The sequence below is a fragment of the Drosophila virilis genome, chromosome 2 (assembly GCF_030788295.1).
Source record: "Drosophila virilis strain 15010-1051.87 chromosome 2, Dvir_AGI_RSII-ME, whole genome shotgun sequence".
Taxonomy (NCBI): Eukaryota; Metazoa; Arthropoda; class Insecta; order Diptera; family Drosophilidae; genus Drosophila; species Drosophila virilis.
In genome coordinates, this window is record NC_091544.1 from 33807528 (window position 1) to 33828385 (window position 20858).

The 20858-nt window shown below is 36.7% G+C and overlaps 3 protein-coding genes across 9 annotated transcripts; 1 reads left to right on the plus strand and 2 right to left on the minus strand.

The window, feature by feature from the left end:
* Nucleotides 1-3: 3 nt before the first annotated feature.
* LOC6633050 (ras-like protein family member 10B) lies at nt 4-14548 on the plus strand. Its single transcript, XM_002056722.4, is given in 8 exon segments — nt 4-213; nt 1342-1621; nt 6702-7203; nt 7857-7979; nt 9888-10001; nt 10064-10177; nt 10359-10426; nt 10497-14548. Coding segments are annotated over 6 exon segments (918 nt in total). The 5' UTR covers nt 4-213; nt 1342-1621; nt 6702-6846; the 3' UTR covers nt 10639-14548.
* Nucleotides 3636-6044, minus strand: LOC6633049 (casein kinase I). Of its 6 annotated transcripts, none has more exons than XM_032433912.2 (4): nt 5890-6044; nt 4063-5814; nt 3975-4009; nt 3636-3878 (listed from the first exon to the last, which is right to left on the minus strand). In XM_032433912.2, the coding sequence occupies exons 1-2, from the start codon at nt 5896-5898 to the stop codon at nt 4729-4731; spliced, it is 1095 nt and encodes a 364-aa protein (XP_032289803.1). In that variant the 5' UTR covers nt 5899-6044; the 3' UTR covers nt 3636-3878; nt 3975-4009; nt 4063-4728. The 6 variants fall into 6 exon arrangements, with proteins under 6 accessions (XP_032289803.1, XP_032289802.1, XP_070062775.1 ...); XM_032433911.2 differs by having other exon boundaries at nt 4063-5817; nt 5890-6038; XM_070206674.1 differs by having other exon boundaries at nt 4063-4334; nt 4404-6009.
* PEK (pancreatic eIF-2alpha kinase) lies at nt 13882-20828 on the minus strand. Of its 2 annotated transcripts, none has more exons than XM_002056723.4 (4): nt 20318-20828; nt 16953-17694; nt 15687-16841; nt 13882-15610 (listed from the first exon to the last, which is right to left on the minus strand). In XM_002056723.4, exons 1-4 carry the CDS (start codon nt 20542-20544, stop codon nt 14237-14239), a joined length of 3498 nt encoding a protein of 1165 aa, XP_002056759.1. In that variant the 5' UTR covers nt 20545-20828; the 3' UTR covers nt 13882-14236. The 2 variants fall into 2 exon arrangements, with proteins under 2 accessions (XP_002056759.1, XP_015026231.1); XM_015170745.3 differs by lacking the exon at nt 20318-20828 and adding an exon at nt 18310-18465.
* Nucleotides 20829-20858: the final 30 nt, after the last annotated feature.

The window sequence follows — 20858 nt, forward strand, 5'->3', positions numbered from 1 at the left end:
TGTCTTCTTCTTGATTTGCCCAAAGAGAAGTGAGGTGCAGCAAAAACAACAAGAACGAGCAGCAGTGACTGTTATAAGATCTCTGTGTTTAAAATCACTTCGATTCGAAGCCAGTCAAAAATGGTCCATCGGCGCGACATGAACCGTCAGCAGCATCCGCAGCCGCAGCCCTGTTATCCTCAGTAACCGAACTCGCAAAACGTGTGCGTATGTGTAAGTGTGTTCTGTTCATGTCTATGTCTGTATATATATATATATATATATATATATATACGTTGCCAGCAAAATCAGACCAAATGTCCTACGGCAAAGTAAGGGCCCCAACATGTTCTTGTCGCTGGTGCTGCCCATGGCTAGTGTTGAAAGCGCGCAAGAAAAAAGTTGTAGTACAAATAAAAAGTTTTGCTACTAAAAATATTGATACAAAAAATCATTTCCCATTATGAATATACTCGCACAATATCATATCAAAGAAATAAATATAAAATTAGCCCAGAAAGCCTAGTAGAGGCATTTGTTTCTGTATGTGTTTGTGTGCCTGTATGTGTATGTGTGGAAATGAAGCCTGTATAGGTGTGTTTGTGCACGGATTTATGCAGCGTTAGTTACATAAGGTATCATCATTATCAGCAGCTACAAAATCAACTTCCTTCGTTTCAATGACGCCTATGGTCGCGCGTAAATTACGATTATGTGCCCTTTGACTGTGCATGTAACAGCGGGGACGTAACACCCGCATCGGCAGCAATTAAAATAGCATTAGTGAAACACACCAACAACAATGATAATAGCAAACGTTACCCCAGGCTAAAATCTTTCGATATAATGCATATGCACTGAAGATATGCCCCCAAATGTCCCTGATGCTTGATGTATAGCTTTTGATTTTATTGCGATACATAAAGCACATTAAATTAATGTTGGGACTACAATATAGAATAGATAGATTGGGCCCTGTGAAGAGTTTAAATACCAGAAAAAACTACCCTAATCAGTATGCCATCTTAAAGATTGCTCAGACACGGCATGCGCAGCAAAGAAATCGAAATCCAAGCCGGAAGAGAAAAACAAATAGAAATTTTATTTGAAGTAAACATGTATTTATTACCAAATTTTTTTTTTTTTTTTTGTTTTGGGCGACAGCAAAATGGGTGCTTAGACACACCATCTTGTTGTCACACCCGTATTCGCGGCGGTTTTTGGATGTCGGCACATTGTATAATCCTATAGAACGCAAACAAAAAGGTCGCCTTTGAAAGATACTCGTGTGACAGCAACAATAACAAAACCAAGGCATGATAGCTTTGACCCTTTAGCCAATTACCGTACCTTTCCTACCAGGTGACAACAGCGTTGTTGTCACGTTTTCAGTTATTCAAACATGGATATTTTGCTGTTGTCAAAATAAAAAGAGCGCCACCAGAAGAAGAAGCAATAATCCCCAATAAGCAACATACCGACAAGACAAGAACACAACACAAAAATATTTCCGTTAAATAAACGACAACAAAACAACAACAATCAAATGCATAATTATGATGGATTACCTGTTTTGTTCCAAAGGAGCATCTGCATATGTGCGGAACTTTAAATGCAAGTTACAATTGCATTAACATAAAAGGTTGGTTAATGTCGATCAAATTTTTAAAATTGTTTTTCTATTCATACTTATACCTATTGTGTAGACTAAGTTGGTTATGTTTTTTATTAATTACTGAATGCAACGCAAAGTATTGATACTTTCCCATATAACTGTTATTGAACTAAACAGATATTTGATATTTTTTTATCTTAAAAAATCACAAAAAATAATTAAGAAAATGTCGAAATCAGGACAACGCAATTTACAAGTGAGGATTATAAGTAGTTGTTCAAAACTTTCAAAATATTTATAACCGCATATGCACTTGCATGGCCAAAATTGTGCATACGCCCCGTAAACAAAGTATCAAAATGAAGTAAGACAGTAAGAAGATGAAACATATTAGATTCATCTTGTTACTGTCTTACTTCACTGAAATACTTTGTATACGGTGCGTATGCACAATTTTGGCCATGCATTTACTTAGTTTTATCAGCTCTTACACAACTAAATGATACACTGACCTCTAAGCGTCCAACACTGACGACATGTTTGTAGCTGGAATTTCCCATTAAGAATAGCTTAACAATAGTCCACCCTTACCATTATCCCTTGTATATAATTCAATTTTTACAAATTTTGCTTTTATTATGGCTGACGTCGCACTAGTTGCTTGGAAATTATTGACTTTTAGTTGTGACATTTTCTACATCGTTATTTTTCTTTAGAAAAATCTGAGGCCTCGTTTATACTTGTTCATTGCAACTACTTACCAAGACTCTTAAATGTTTAATTTATTCTCATATATAATTAGAGACACGTCAATACCTAGAAATACTTATCAATTAAACAATCTGAATATTTCATTCAATCGACTTTGAAATACATTAATAATACAACCTGTACAAACTTACAACTGACAAGAATAAATGTTAATTTAAAAAATCGGTAACAATCGGCATATCGCTAAGCAGAAACCCAAGTAACCCTTCCGTCATGACAGTGTAAGCAATCAACAATAAGAAAAGAAGAAGCTTTCAGAAGTAGATGCCACACTACCTTCTTCTGTTCCTGGATTATAATATTTATATCAGTATTTGGTTTGCAATTATGATAAAACGTTCAATAAGTTAGTCAAGCATTGTCTCGTCCTTACGCTTATTGTGTTGACTGGCAGGGCATTGAATAGTTTGAATTTTAAGCCCCTTGAAATGTAAGTATTAACAGGACTGGCAAATATTTGTTTAATTAGCATATACCCAATAATACATAATTGAATAGAGTGGCGAAAGTATGAATCTGAAATATATATCTTATTAAAACTTTCATTAATTAATCAATATTATTAGTTCTCTTTCCCAATGATTCTATCTATCATTATATTATTAGACTGTTACAATCCAAGCTTCTTACACACTGCCTGATGCTGCTTTATATATACATTTGGTTTTTCTGGTATATAAAGCGGCGAGTAAACATACCGGCACAATGTCATCTCTTGGGACAAACTAAAAAAAAAAAGGCTGGCAACTCAATTCCCACTGCAGCCACGCTCACACTCAAGCCCAAGTCAACATTAGCGACATTAGCAGCATGGCGTATACCCAATTTATGCGAATTTAAAAGCCTTAAGCTTTGTTCTGACACATTAATTATACGCCCCATATAACGTACAGCGCGACCGCTGCTGGCTATTGACTCTCGTTTATAGGTATTTCAATCTTATCGCTGCTTTTCTTATTTGCATTACCTGCTGGAAAGCCAATTGCCAAGCCAATCAAAAACCATGAACACAGATCATCCCTCTCAGTAGTGCTTGTTGTCGTTGTGTAAAAGATGCCCAGAAAAGTATGCAATGCAAAATATGTTAGCTTCATAAATGGCTGACTTCGATGACTTATAATGGTTGACTAAAAATAAAGTTAGATGCTGCTTGACCAACCAGCCAACCAGTTGTTTACCAGTAAACTTAAATACTATTTTACTTATACATATATTTATATAATTAACCAATATAAAAATAAATTGCATCCAGCTTATTAGCTGTACTGGCTCTTAAAATATGGACCTGAGCATGTCCCCTTACTTTAATTATTAACAAATTATACATTTTTAAAATTAATTTCAAATGCTTTATCGAAAACCAAAATTAAATGGAGACCCAAAATTGTTATTCTCCAACGCACTGTAGTGAGTGAATGTGCTCAGCTGCTGCCATTAGGCATGCATCAGCACGCGGCAATTTTGCGGATCTTATATGTGCTATTTGAGGGATTTGGTTTCGGTTCCCAAGACTCTGCTCAGCCAGGCGCAAGCACAAAGACATAGGAACGAAGCGTGTGGGCGGCAGTCGTGTTACCAGGATGCTATTTTTAGATAAATACGCACTCACCCACATGAAGAGAGGTCGGTAAAATCGCTTCGGGGCTGAAAATAGTTAAGTCGCCATTTGTGTGTATGAGTGTATCTTGCATACGTACATATGTGGATTTGTGTGTGGAGAGTGTATGCTCCATTCCATATTATTGCAGCGTGACTAAGCATGCTACTTTGCCATTGCCTTGCCTTGGCTGACCTCCATTCCTCATATATGTCAACGCTTGTAATTAACCCTTTAGCCAACATGCTTTGCCAATTATAATTGTGCTTCATGGTTCCCCCGTTTGCATACGGATTATCTATACTGAACTCTTCATTGTGCTATTTGTCACTTTTCTGATTGTTCATTCGTTTCAATCGAATGAAATTGGCCCTGTCAAATCGAAGTTGTTTTATTAATATTTTATAACATAGCGAAATATATAGCATATTAAAACTGAACTTATATTAAACCAAGTTGTAATCCAGAGATAGCCCATTCCTTATCAAAGTGAACCAGTTTAAATTAGTTTTGAATACAAAAGCTATTGATTTTTTGTTTGATAAGGCTTAGCCCCTCTCTCGTTAATAAGCTAAAAGGTTCACGGTTTAGTGTGGTTGGAACAATTATGCCATAGGGAATTGATTTGAAGAACAAAGGATATACACTCCCACACTTACACCTCTATAAACATTCTTACAAACACATAAAAATGATAAATGCATGCCAAATATAGTTATGGTGCAGTCAATTAACGGATAACGCATCGTTCTACCAGGTGCTCCGATTACTGTTTCTGTCGCTTTTGCTCGTGGTGGCGTTTTTTTTTGACAAGACGACGCGAATCCGATTTCTGCACCTCTTCCACATCCTCCTCTTGATTTCGATCTTTACCACGCTGCTGTGGCATTATGCGTTTATTATGCGCCATCTCCAAATTAATGTCCACCCAATCGTAGAGATAGTCATAGAGCAGAAAATGATTTCGGAACAACACCTTAAATAACTGTCGCAAATAAACGTAGTCCGGCTGCTCGGTAAAGTGTAGGCTGCGACAGTACTTCATATACAAGTAGAATTCGGTGGGTACTCCCGAACATAATATATTTAATGGCAGCGTTGACTTGCTCTCGGCAATTCTCTCGTACTTTTGTATTCGTGTCGCGGCATTGATGCCCTGCCAAGGAAGGCGACCACGCAAAAAGTAGAGCAGCAGATAGCCCACGGACTCCAAGTCATCACGACGTCCCTGCTCTGCATAATGGGCATGTACCGAGGCGTATCGAGCTGTACCTATGAGCTCATGACGCTCATAGTAGTTGATATGTGTACGGGTGCTGGGACGATAGTATTTTTTGGCCAAACCAAAGTCAATCATGAAAACACGAGTTCGCTGACTGCCTAAACCCATTAGAAAGTTTTCTGGCTTGATATCTCGATGCAACAGACAGTTCATATGCAGGTACTCCACACGAGCCAGTATTTGATCCGCCAGCATCAGTGTCGTCTTTAAGCTAAAGTTTCGCGCACAAAAGTTTAGCAGATCCTCTAAGGTAGGACCTAATAAATCTAGAACCAGCACATTATATATGCCCTCGGTGCCGAAATAACGAATATGCGGAAAGCCAACGCCACCTCGAAGTATATTGTATATTTTTGCTTCGCGCGGCAGCTGTGGGTACTTGACGGAACTGCTTTCTAGTTTTACAGCCACCTCCTCTCCGCACTGAAGACCAGAGGCACGGTATAGCTCCCCAAAGGATCCACTGCCTATTGGACTCAACAGACGATACTTGCCACCAACAATAATGTCCCGTAGACCACTTCGTTTAGTGGACCCCAATGGCTTATGGGGTTTCACCTGCGGCTGTAGCTGCTGACATTGAACGTGTAGGTATCGATTTTGATGTCCAAGTTGCCAACATTGATTTTCATTTGGATATCTTACTTGTGCCATCCTCTCGTGCTCGGATCGGTGTTCGCTGAAGGTTAAAGAAATGTATTTAAAGTGTCGCTAGGCATGACTAGCATGACTTGTGTGGGAATATATTCTGTCAATATTACAAAAAAGTAATACAATGCAATAAAACCATAAAGTCAAGGATATACTGTGTGTACATGTTGTGCGAAGATAAAATAATCAAAATGTCAGTAAGAATAAGAAAAAAACACCTTTAATTTCTAACCTACACGTAGTCCACGCTAACACGGCTAAACTTATAGATGTAGATATGTATCTATGATGCATAGATGTGCACATTTACAAACAAGAAAATATAAAAACTACATAAGCCGCATCTACATAAACTTCAGCTTTGCTTATATATTCATATGTGGCTGATTGGACAAGCGCTTGCCCTTGTATACTTTCATAAACTATTTTAATAGACGTCATTTTTTTCCTACCAATTAAAACTTATAGAGTTGAAAAAGTTTGAAGTTTTGCGGCGCGGGGATATTTTGCCAATTGACCTAGGCAGGTTTCAGTTTTTTATAAACAATCATAAACAACAAAAATTATATTTAATAGCATTATTCACTTCTCTATGTATAAACAGCTTGCACTCTGTTCCAAATCATGATATATATATGTATATATATTTTTGTTTTTCTTATCATCACAATAAATGTTAAAACTGTTTATTTTTTATTTAAAGTATATTTATTCACTTCTCAAAACTATCGCATATAGAACAAAATTATAATTGTAATTTTTTTATTTAAATTAATAAACGATAAATACATATATTTTTCGGAAAGGTTTTGGAAAACAACTCAAGCTATGCATTCTCTATCCGTCGAACTATAGAATCGGTAATTAAACTTTACAATAAATAAGGCATCAATCAAACTGGCGTCGTTAAAGGGAAATAACGACCATACTTGCAATTACAATAATTATATAATGTGGAGTAGTACAATATCACCAACAAATTCTAAGAAGCTATTGATCGGTAGTATACGAAGCGTTGATTATGTCGGTGATAGTGCGAAAACAGCAGCAGCCAATAATAAGACAGCAGCAACAGGAGCAGCTACAAAAGGATCAGCGACAAAATCACAACAAAAACCAACAACAGCAACCACCATTCCAGCGAATACAACAAAAATCTCAATTGAAATGGAGATACATATACAAAATAAGTGCATTTCGGCATAGCGTATCACTCTGGAGGGTGGTGGAGAGCCGCCATGGCTGCAGGGCCCCCTTAAAGCAGCATTTTTGGGGGCTACTGGCGTCGGCAAAACAAGCATATTACAGGTAAGTGTTATCTTCACATATAATATTGTTGTAATGTTATGCATATATGTAGTGACTAAAACTAAAGTTAAATTTAAGGCTAGTTGAAACCTGGTTAATTCATAAAATATATTTTTTATAATTTTATTTTGTATACAAATAAATATTCAACATTTACTTTGCTTGGGTAATGTGAAAAATGACGACCGATGAAACTTTAAAGTTTTAACATGAGGTTAAACGCTTAATAGAATTGTCCTCCATTCGGCCTCATTTTCTACTAATGGCATTTGAATGCATGTGGAAGCAGCGCTAATTTGATTTTCGCTTCACCGATGCATCACTGCATTTACGCTGCATTTTATGTCTTTGTGAATTAAAAGTTGTAATTAGACAAGGGTGAACCGCAAAAAAGTGTTCTCGCGCTTGCAGAATGACCTTTTTCTGAACATACTTAAATGTATTTTAAAAGCTTCAATTACTTCCATATGAGATGTTTACATGAGAATGCATTAGAATCATTAGAACGCTTTTATATGCGTTTAAAGCATTTTTAAAGTTATTTTTGTATATACTTGAAGCTAGCACGGAGTACATATACTATTATTAGCGGAGTATCAAATCACGTATATTAACTATTTCCCATTTATTTACTGAATGCAACTTCTTTACAGCAATTTTTTTACCATGACTTCCCAAAGACTCATCAGACGACAACTCATCGCAAAATTTATAAAAACTGTCTGGTGTGCGATACCTGCATACGGGAGCTGATGGTACTGGATGTTCCTCCCCAGGTGAGTGCAAATTCAAAGCTTAACAACATATCAACCTGTACACTTACCTTATAAATAACTAGCGGGTATTGCCCGGCCTTGCCCGTGCAAAGTTTTATGCTAAAAATGTTTCCTTTCCACGAAGTATATTTAAAAATATGTTTAAAGTGCATCGAATAAAGAACCAAGTGTTAGAACCAACAGTTTTCGCCCATGTTAGCCTTGCGTTGAGAATCTTGAAGCTGAGAAACAAACTTTCCTTTATTAAACCTATGACCCGCATTTGCCACCTAAAAACCTATCAAATACATTCTCACAAAGATCTTTGAAACAGAATTTTGAAGCCGATCGGTTGGTAAGCAAAAAACTTGCATACAACTGCTGTTCGCGATTTTTCCACACGTCTTATCGTGCAATCAGTCAGTCAGTCAATCAGGACAAACAGTGTTATATATAGAAAATATAACTTACTTATAATGATGGATAAACGTATATGTTTGTAACGGGTATAATATGCTAATTAATATCGCCAGTATATACTACAATTAAATACAAGAAATGCCAAAGAACAAGCATCTCGATTTCTCAATGAAGCTTACCAAAAAATATGAAAAACATTGAACATTGGTCATATCCCTCCTACCATACCCCCACTTACGCCTGAAACATACCACTAGTTTCCTTGGCTTTCAATTCAATTATGTCCACCTTGGCGTGAACTTATTTGTGTACCGTATACCAACAGACTGTTACAGAATGTATATAATAAGCGTTCTTATTATTATTATTCTTTATAAATGTCAACAGCAAAATCGGTGTTGCCATATCCCTATGCCTTTTTATATGCAAACTAGTCCCTTGGGTTAATGCTGCATTTTTAGATCCGTATTAATGTTTCAGACCGCGCGAATGTCAGAGCCAGCAAGGGTAAAAAATATTCAATCCACCAAAGATAGCCTCTCTCTTTAGTTGATTGTTTAATTTTTTTTTTTTTTTTGTTTTTTTTTTGTTTCTTATCACATTGTGTTGGCCAAATAGTTTCCTGTCAGGTACCCTAGCTAAAGACCTGGTGGCCCGTGAATAAACGTTAGGAATATTGTACATTTTTCATTGTCAACTACAATGCTGGTCAGTTATTACTCAAAGTCCACTCTAATGGCTTCCAACTGTGTAGACAGCGTTTTGTTCTCCAACAGATTTTTCTTTTCACATCCTTATACCACCACACACTAAATTGACAATTGTATACTCCACAAGAAATATTTATAGAAAGCACACGTCGCTCGTAGCTTTTGTGCCCTTTTCTTTTATATGTTAGACAAGCTGCCGACACAAATCGTTAGTTGAGCCAATATTAGCCTAAACACCGACAGGAACATTACTCAACAGGCAGAAGAAGAAGAAAAAGCTAAAATATCAATGACATTGGCTGAGTATTCAAATGAAGTAATAAGTATCATAAAATAAATAGACACAATTTCAAGTTTTATTAAGAAATTGTAACGAAAATCGAAAAGGCTTTATTTTTGTATGAATGAATAAATATTTGTATGTGTATGCATGACTGTATGTATGTATATATATAAATATATATATATATATATATATATGCATTTCATGTGCAGGCATAGTAGTATGCATATATGTAAATGTGTTTGTGGGTATGCATATTTTTCGTGAAGTGTGAAAATGAGTTTGGGATCGATCGGATGGTAGACCCAAAAGTTTTATACAAATGTGTTTCGCGATTCTTCCACATGATAATTGACCTGGATTAGTAAGAACTTCACAACTTACTATTATACGTTTATACTGTTATTTTTATGGTATACATAAGAGGTCACTATCTACGTATTGTAATACTTTTGTTATGAACTCTGACAAATAAAATACATACAAATGTTTCTTCATGTTTTGTGACCTTCCCAGAAGAGATTTCCGGCTGATAACTTTGCTGAATGGAATAATGGACATCCGCTGGGGCTGCGAACGGTGCACGCCTATGTTCTAGTTTATGATATGGGCAATTTGGAAACGTTTCAGGTAGGCCAACCAAGTAATTTTGACTCCTGCCTAGTTAAGAGATTTGTGGGAATTGTTCGCAGTATTGCCGCTCCATTAGAGATCAAATCTTGGATAGTTTCAGTCATCGTGATTTTAGCATAATTGTGGTGGGCAATAAATATGACAATGTTTCTGAAGCCCAGGCTAACTCGCAGGTATGTGAAGGCCCATCAAACATATAATTAATCTTTAATTTGTGTTTATAAATAGATGAAGTTCAAAATAAGTGCGAACTCTTGGTATTGTTTAATGCTTTCATCAATTTTTAAATACTTTTGTTAAATAGTATATAAATACTTTTAGCCGTTCAAAACTCTTTAATGTTATGCCTTTTAGGAGCTCAAGGACATTTCTACGCTGGTGCGTAAGCATTGGCGTTGTGGATATGTAGAGTGTTCGGCACAGTGAGTAGCTCTTAAAAGAACCTTTGTAAATTCAGGAATTGCCCATGAAGTACATATTTGCTGATTCCAGATACAACTATAAAATCGGCGACGTTTTTCGCGAGCTAATGGGCTGCAGAAGCGGTGGCGTCAGCGGCACAACTGTCGGCGTTCTTGTTGGCACTGAGTACTCACAATCGACTAGAAATAAAGGACGCTGCACAATACTCTAGCAAATGCTGAATAAGTTATTTAAACAAGCATTTTATTCTAGAGAATAATACCCAAGCGAGTGTTTCAGCTGAGCTGGGACGTGCCGATGATTCCGCATTCTCTTTAGCATAGTAACTGAGAGCTAACTACGTCAACAATAATGGCCCCTTTCAAGCGCTTACTGATGCATCTTTTAGCATACGCTTATATATGTATTTATTTATATATACAATATATTTTGTTGCCGACACACTTTGCAGGTTAGCTCATGCCCTCTATCTTTGCCTCACCTTATTCTTGTTGGCCATTGTGTCCTTGCTTTTGTTTTTCCATAATTTGAACATTATGCTCGCTCCTTTATTTGATCCAACATTTATTCCATCCTTGCTTATTGTGACTCTGAGCTGCATCGCTAGCAACCTTTGATACATTCACAATTGCAATGTTAAGTCTCAAAGTTGTATGTCGGAAACTATAGGAACATTTACAAAAACAAGAAATTCTAAACGTTACAATTGTTAAAAATCTGCTAATGGAAAGCTTGAATTATATTATATTATTTTTTGTACGTAATAGGCAATTAATCCCACCATAATTTACAATACATTTTACGAATAAATATTGTTAACACAACAGGAGCGATAAAATAAAAATCCATCAATATAAATTGTATACTTATACATTAGATATATATAGGCAAAATAGTGTATACACACATATATATATATATATAAAACTTCATTAACGTTGTGATCATTTCAAGAATTAGTTATTAGGCACAAGACGATAAATATGTCTGTTAAAGTCAAGTAAAAAGAATCCCTTTAAAGGTTACCAAATAAATAAATAATACACCCTTTTAAATTTAGAAAAATACGTATTTAAATATTTATAAGAAATGCTAATGCAATTGAAATTGTTTTATTGCAGCAATTTATTAAATACTGCCGAAAGCCTCAACACGATAGCAAACAGTTTAATAGTTTCTCAGCCCTTATATTTATTGTATTCATTTAAAAAAATGACACAATAAAATTAAGTATTATTAAATTAAATGAAAAGGAAAAAAAAACAAGAATTGTTGCCTTAAAACAATTTCTTTTAATTAATCTTTAATTTTTAGCGCTACATTGTATTTAACGCCAACTGGCGCCAAAATACTACAAATAATTAAAGCATCAAGCCTTAACCAATGCAACCCGAAAAAAAAAGTATTTCTTAATAGACCGATTAGTTCTAAAATTAGCGTTGCAATTTTATAAAGCGCACAAGAAAACAATTGCTTTATTGTTAATTTAAGAGCAAATACACATTTGATGAACTCATATTTATTTTCAAATATATGTATATTTTTTCGGGCTAGAAAAATATTGCCTAGCTCACTAGGTAGGTAACTGTTAAGTTTCCACAATAAAATTGCTGACCTAAAAATAACAATTACTATTTTCACAACAAATCTACGTAGATCTATACCGAACTCTTTCTTTACCTCAACAAAACTCGAAAGATAAGCAATCAAGTCTGACTTTGTACATAGAACTTTCAAAACTTTCGTAACTGCAATATATAAAAGGCAAACACATTACATAACTAAATTTAATCAATGTTTACAGCAATATACTTGAACTGTGAACAAACACCAAAACTAGTGAGTCTTTATAGTGATTTATGCTGAAGACAATTGAGCGCACTGCCAATCGGGTCGGTCAATGAAATCACCTCAAGTTCAGTGCTCAATTAAAATCGAGATTAAGAAGCCTATCAATAATGTGAATTTGCATCACAATTGATGTGGCCACGTACATTTTTGAATTTAGCGAAGGGTAAAATTCATAGGCAATAATAATGTTTAAATTAAAGCGACACAAATGTTTAAAAATAAAAAGTAGTTGAAATTATATTTAAACCTTAAACTGTAGCATTGATGCTTTGATAAAAAATATATATGTAAAATTACCCGAAAATTGTATAATAGTTATACAAATGTGCAGCCAAATACATTGACTTGTTGAAATGTGTTCATTAAATATCAAAATTCATAAAATTACCTTCGGCCAAACTGAAAATCTATATAAATTGCTCATTAATGTACACAAAAATGGTTTACGCGGACATCAAACTATTTGTATAAAATATACGTACTGTACTTTATAATAAATAATGTACATGTATTTAGTTAGTTTTCTTTCATAATTTCGAAAGATTACGGATTCGTCAAAATGGCTGTTAATTTTTGAATATAAAATATGCTAAAACCGATTCACAATGAAAAACCAACTAATATATACAAAAATACAAAATTGCGGTTGAACTAAATTTAAGCAACGCGTTGCCTGCTACAGTAAAACGTAAATACTTGTAGTTATGTACTTACAAATTAACATATAAATAAAACATCAATGACTCAAATGCAATATGATTCAATCGCGTTTTGTTTGTTTAGTGCGTTCAAAAAAAGTTTAAGTGAAGTGGTAGCAATTAGTGTTAAGGCACTTATATACGAGTACACATGTCCACAAGTAGGACACTAATGATCTCTTATTTTAATGCAATGAAAATCGCATAAATAATATAGTTAAAATTAATATATAACACTGTTAATTCAAAAGAGCTAACCACACAAACAGAAAAAAACACCGCAAATAACTATTAAGCAATGAAGAAGAAGCCTCAAACTAATAATTATTATAGTACTAGTACTTATATATGTGCTTATATTATGCCATGTGTATGTATTGTGTTTTTGCAATATGCGTTAACCCGCAAGTATATAACGACTAATCCGTTAGAAATGTAGAAAACGTTTTTGGAAAGCTGCAAACTAAAATAAAATAATAATAATAGAATAAAGTTATATAAGTATTTTGAAAATTTTTTGGGTATTTTGTGATGGGAAGTTATATAAATATACTTCTTTCAAGTACACAAAAACTTAAGTGTAAATAACTTTTAAACTACAATCGCAAATGGAAACATCTTATACAATTTTAGATCCTCAGTATTATCTAAAAATCGTTAAACATTCGGAAAGGGATTACAACAACCGTAACCGAAATATTAAACTTGGATATTTTTACTCAAAATTATAGTGTGTGACAAGGTCGGTTGCATTAAAGACAATAAATAAATAACATTATTAAAGCTGAAGCGAACACAAAGTATATATATAGTTTTTTTTATTTAACTTAGTTGTTATTAAACAAACAATAAGTAGATCCTATTTTGTGAAAAGTACAAATAATCATTTGATATAAACCAATAAATTAGTTTTGGGAAAAGTTTACAAATTATTAAGAGTTTATATCCCAGTTACATATCATTACATACAAATGTATCTCTTTTACTTTAAGTCTTTTAATCAAAACGGACTCCTTGCAGTTGCCTTATTTAAAATTTAATTTTAAATATCTCTTATAATATACATGAAGAAAATGAATAACTTAAAATTAGCTGTCTATTAAGATGGCTTATCAGGGTTAGACCACAAAAAATAGTAGGCTACGTGCCCTGATTAACAATTGCTGTTACTTTAGTCCAACAGAATCATAACTTAAAACAAATGTGACTTATTTTAACTTTAGGTCTACGTGCACCAACTTCCTCTGGCTCTATTCTCTATCACTGATGCTGTTCGCTGGTGCTACTGAAAGTGCGACTACGACTCAACCGATGCGTGGCCGCCGCAATTGCTGCCTGGTCGTTCTGCCCATTCACCAGTTGTTCAGGGAGTTTCAGAATTTCATGCAGCTGCTGTTTCAACTGCTTTGTTTGCGGTCGCTGCGCTGGCTGCGAGGAGAGCATCCTTTGCAACAGCTCATACTGCTCCGGATTTTGTTTGACAAAAGCCTCTGGATACTGGCCATCTCTCAAACCACGAAGTGTCTTTATGCGCTCCATTTCAGTGGAAAAATAAACATGTAGCTCGAAAAATATTAGGCCTAGCGAATATATGTCCACCTTGTAGTCATAGTTTTGGCCTCGCAGCTGCTCTGGTGACATGTATAGGTGTGTACCCACCAATTGTGTATGGCGGGCGCACGAGGGTAAACCAGATTGGTCACCACAATCGTTTAATATGTTGGGTATATCCGCCATATCGGTAACAAGCCCAAAGTCACCAATTTTGATCTGTCCATCCTGCGAAAAGAATATGTTACTGGGCTTCAGATCCCGATGAATGAGACCCTTAAGATGGACGTAGTCTACCGCGTCTACAATCTGGTGAAAAATATGGGCGATGTGCGAGGCACGCGCTTCGGTCCGATTGTCTCGCAGCCAATCACGCAAACTCTCCTTGCGGCACAGTTGCATTTGAATGTATAGGTAAACCTTGTTGGGCTTCACTATGAGTCCGTTCTGTACAGTAGCATTCGGCAACGCCACCTGGCTGCTATTGGGTGACTTTGGTTGTAGCTGCTGATTGTGATTCTGGGACAGTGCCAAAGTCAGCGGTTTGTGCCTGGGTGATACTTCAGTTTCCTCGTCTGTGTCGCTGATATTGCCCTTGGAGCGAATTGATTCGATTTGAAATGAATTTGATAGCTGATGTTGAGTGTAATTGATATTCTTTAAATCAAAAGATGCAGAGTGTACATCAATAGAAACAGAGCTCCGTTGCGCAGGACACTGGGTGTCATATTTTATTTGCCCTTGGTGCTGTTCCTCAACGTCTTCCACGTCTGCAAGCAGGGCAGCCGACTGTGATTCACTGCGAAACTCAATGAGGGAATCATCTTCCTCATCATCGTTGTATTCCTTTATCTGTTTGAAATGTTTCTCGGTATGTCCCAACTCATAGCTACAAGCAGTGCTATTAGCGGGGTCTGATACCCACGAAATCAGCTGGCGATGTTTATCTTCCGTGTGATTTATAAATGATGGCAAGGTACTGCCATCGGGTGTCTCGATTTGTATAGATGTAGACAGTTCATGTGCTAACAGCTTACGATCCTCCTCTTCCTGCCAGCCTACAGGCGGAGTTTCTACCCATGACTATATATTATTCAAAAATATAAACAAAAACTTTTATTAAATACGTTATTTAGATAATGTAACGAAACTGGCTTACGTGAAAATATCGAACAATGTTGTGGTGCTCACAGCTGGCTAGAGTCCGAGCCTCACGCAGAACTCGCTGCCGCGATGACTCCTTATTGGGCAACGTTATACGTTTAATCGCATAATGGTTCTCATCCAACTTGTTTTTTGCTTCAAAAACGACACCAAAGCCCCCTCGGCCAAGACATTGCATTAGATCGAAGTCAGTTTGAAAGCGGGAGGTAAAATGTTCACCGGAATTCGTCGTTGACTCCGAAATTGAGCGCTGCGTACGACTGACGCCACCTGTAAAGCTGATGCGATTACCACGCTGTTGGTGGTGTGTTCCCGTCAAAGGCATTACTGGCCCTAAGAGTGCCTGTGTAGATGCTTCCGTTGCCTCAACAGCCGTCTGAACTGGCACATGGCGCTCAATGACGAGGTATTCACGTTCCACACGCTGATTGCGATGACCCATAAACATGTTGAGCAGCACTGCTGAGGTAAACGCAATGACCACTATCTCCTTCCACCAGAACCACAGCGAGAGTATGATTACTTTAACGGGGGCATCAATATCATCCAAACTGAAGCCTAGATCATCATTGATGCTATGATTTCCACCACCCGCTTTCGAGTTACTAGCTGTCTCGTTACTGGCAGGCGGCGTTTCTATGGCGGGAAATCCGCTAGGCGTATCATTAGTGCCGCACTCCAGCGCACTACTATCCTTACCTTGTGTGTCAGCGAAAAAGTAGAAGCCATTACCATTGACAAACTCCGAGGCATTTAGCACTGACTGCGCTGCAACTGCTATGTTTTGCTCGTCATATGGAATTAATTCGTTTTTTCCATATCCGTCTTCAATTACCACTTGGTCGTGTTCGTTTCGGAATAGCACAAGTGAGTTGCCGCTGGCAGCAATTGGCCGCCAAGGTATTTTAGGCATAAGCCTAGTATCTCGCGACAGCTGTTGGTAATGCTCTGACTGCTGCATTATTTCCTCGCGCAGATGTACGGACTCTTGTATGTACAACTGCTTTTCGTACATGCCCAGATAGATGGAAGGCGCATGGCTAGGCTTGTCTTGTTGTTCGGCCTGCCAATGCGCCGAAGCGAATAGATCGATGGACTCTAGCTCATCGACAGCATTTATTTTCCAGACACTTACAATGGGATTGTTAAACTGCAAAAATTTGATTAATACCCTTAGATAATTTTTTTAAACAACTAATTATTACAATTTAAATGCTCATAAAAGAGGGAATTGCAAAAATAATGTTTTTTTTTTACTCACCTGATGCTTCCAGAGCATCAGCTCCGGATCACTCTTGCTGAATGCACATATAATGCCCTCTGGCACTACAACTCTAATATCCACATCCAGTACAGCCAATTCCAGGTCACTACGCGGCTGCTCATGGCAATCATCAGCGCGCATCAAATTTAACTCGTGTTGTCCAACGCTAAAATTCCAACGCTCTATGCCAGTGCGGGACTCCACTGCACGAACTGTTTGAGTCTGGCGACGGACTACAATAACATCATCCAAGAGCGAATTGTGTGGGATAATGTAGCCATCCTCATCCCGTAATTGGTCATCGTGCTGCTTTTGGTTATTCTCTTCCTTGTCTTTTTCTTCATATGTATCGTCAATGGCACGCCCCTCATTTGTGGAATTTACGCAGCCATTGATGGAGCACTCGTAAAGCAGCTGCCCAGTCCTGATCGATACGCCATAATTACGCGTCTCCTTGCCGCCGGAGATAACAAGATCATCACTGAATTTAGCGCTGGAGCTAAGCAAATGTTCTGCAGTAATAGGTATGGGATCTATGGAGTCGCCATCGAATTTGTAAATACCGCCACTAAGCGATGGTATCATGCGCACAAACTGACCATTATTGGTTAGCTCTAGGCGATGTATGCTCGATGAGATCAGTGGACCTGGTCCCGTTTCTATGCTCCAGCGCATCTTGCCTGACTTGGCAATGTCCAAGGCGCTGAGACGGCCATCAAGTGTAGTTATATAGAGTAATCTGAAAGAGAAAAAGGTGAGAAATACACTAGTTAGCTTATGGGCGACACCATTTTATTAATAGGGTACTTAACGATGTATTTATGTATGTAAATGTATATTCACCGTGCATTGTCACGAGATCTTTAGAAACATTAGTCTAGAAAGAAACTCCTAATGAAGCGTGAATGTTTACAATATTTACATATACACATATACGCTTCAAGTGAACAGTGTCGCGGTTACACCAACAATTAAAGAGCACATCAATGTTGCAACCATAGAGAGAGGGTTTGAGAAGGAAACCTTTTTAGTTGAGACAATCAATCAAAACATGATTAGGCCTTCGCCGCAAACAGGTACACGCTCACACTAATATTGCCACATACACTAGCAAAATCGCAACGACGCGAGCAGGCCCAACGCCTTACAAGACAGCAAAGCAAAGGCCAAGAATGGTGAAATTCAAAATTAGTTTAAGCTTGTTAAAAATCAAATATTGAAGCCAATCGCGGTACAATCACGTATATTTTTCTAAGCAGATTGAGTTTTCGTTTGTTTCTTTTCTTTATATCGTTTTTATAATTGTGTGAAGGTAAACAGACAATTATAGTTGTACGTTTGAAACATGACTCACCGTCGCTTTGATAAGCTAGAACATGCGTCTAATTTGTTCGACATCATTTGTTTTTGTGCCAGGATTAATTTACATTTATGAGCTACACTAATTAATTTAAATTATTCGTCAATCTACATTGTTGTGCTTATAATCGCTTGTCAGTTGTTACGTCGAGAAATACTGTCCAACCCCATTGGTTATATAGTTATGACAATACATAGTTGCTGCACTGCATTTCTTTTCACTTGCACTTTTTGATGAGAACTTTCCAGAACGCACATACATACAGTATGTCAATAAAGTGTTTTGACTAACGAAAAAAAACTAATTTTTTGGGTTTAGTTGAAAATAAATGTACCTAAAAGTGAGAATTTTTTTTCAATTCTAATTTATTTCGATTCTATATTTTTCCTAGAACTTAATGGCAAAAAGAATTGTTAAATAACATTACCCAAACATTTTATAAAATTAAAAAACTAAAAACATTCAAATTTTATGCTGTCAATAAAGTGTTTTTACACGAAACTTTATTACTAAATAACAATGTTAAAAAAACAGGAATATTTTTTTTTAATACTTTGTGTGGCTGCCATTAGCGTCACATACAGCCTGCAATCGCCGTTTCATTGAAACAATAAGGTTTTGTATGTATGTTTCTGGAATCTTCTGCCATTCTTCCAGTACAGCAGCTTTTAAATCAGTTTTTGATTTTGGACTCCGCTTTGCGACTTTTTTTTTCAAATATGACCACACATTTTCTATTGGATTCATATCTGGACTTTGTGGTGGAGTGTCTAACACCTTTCCACAGTTGTACAACAGCCAAACTCTTACCATATGAGCTTTATGCTTCGGGTCATTGTCCTGGTAAAATTTAAAAATTGGCTTATTGTCCTCATAGAATCCAAATTTCTGTGCACTACTGACGAGATGTGTCTGTAAAATGCTCAGATATTGTCTAGCATCCATGGTATTCTCAATGAAGGTCAAATCTCCTACACCCTTGCTCGAAATACACCCCCACACCATCACTGATAGTTTTCCGAATTTAACGGTTGGAATAATATTGCGGTTTTCCAACGCTGTTAGTGGCTTTCTCCAGACTCTGGATGGCCCATCGTTGTAGAATAGCATCATCTTGCTTTCGTCACAGAATATGACGTTACTCCAAAAATCGTTCGAACTATTTACATGGACTTGAGCGAACGATAGCCGCTTCAAAATATTCGCCGCCGATAGTAGAGGTTTTTTCCTGGCAACTCGTGATGTGTAGTCATTGGAATTCAGTAATTTTCGGACAGTTTCATGTGACACATCAACACCACTTTCTTCCTTGAACTCCTGAGCAATATCCCTAAGCGAAATTTGTGGATTTTTCTCAATTTTTCTCAGAATTTTTCGCTTATCTCTGTCAGAAATTTTGCAGGGTCGACCACATACTGGCTTTGCCTCTAGCCTATCTTCCTTATTGGCTCTGTTTAATATGTTGTATATCGTTGCTTTTGATAAATTAAACATATCAGCCAGTTCCGAGACTTGACGTCCCATCTGATGGTTATAATACACCAGCTGAGCGACTTCAAAAGTTGTTCTTTTTCCTGGCATTTTATTTTTCATAAAATTAAAGCAAAACGTTATAAATTGCAATAGAAAATGACAAGAAAAGTCGAAGACACAAGAGAAGCCAAAACGCATGGGCCCAAATCTAACGGGATCACCCAAAAGAGAACGGCAAAACAATTTACCGTAGCTGTAAAAACACTTTATTGACAGCATAAAATGTGAATGTTTTTAGTTTTTTAATTTTATAAAATGTTTGGGTAATGTTATTTAACAATTCTTTTTGCCATTAAGTTCTAGGAGAAATATAGAATCGAAATAAATTATAATTGAAAAAAAATTCTCACTTTTAGGTACATTTATTTTCAACTAAACCCAAAAAATTAGTTTTTTTTTGTTAGTAAAAACACTTTATTGACATACTGTATGTATTCCTCGCAGCTAACATGCCTGTGCTTCTTCTTACCTTCGTCCAATGCTACGCTCCTGCTGCTCTACGCAGTGAGGAATTGCTGGTGGTGCTGGCATCGCCACCAATAAATCTGATTCGGTTGGATCTTTCGTCTGGGTTGATGTTAATGCATTTACTGATGGTATTATTAAAGCTGCTGTCACAATGCTCGTGATCATGGTACACAGGATTAGACGACGGCGACGTACCGTGATGCCTATTAGATCATTTTGTATGCCCATTATACGTGTGTGCCGTTTATTTTCTCTTAGAAGGGCAGCGGAACGGTGAATTAGCTGTTAATTGGTTTTTTTGACGACGTCGGCAACAGCCTCATCAACGGCGCTGGAGATTTTACTTTGGTTACAGCAGCAGCAGGAGCGCCCATCAAAGCTAAGGGACATAGCCGCATTACTTGGACGCAGAACAACAAAAACAACAGTTTAAAAAGACAAAAATTATTTTTTCTAACAATCCCAACGCAATGCGTGGTGCGGTTTCGCAAGAACTGTGTCCGTGCTAGGGCTGCCTAAAAAGTGTGACCATATCTATTGAA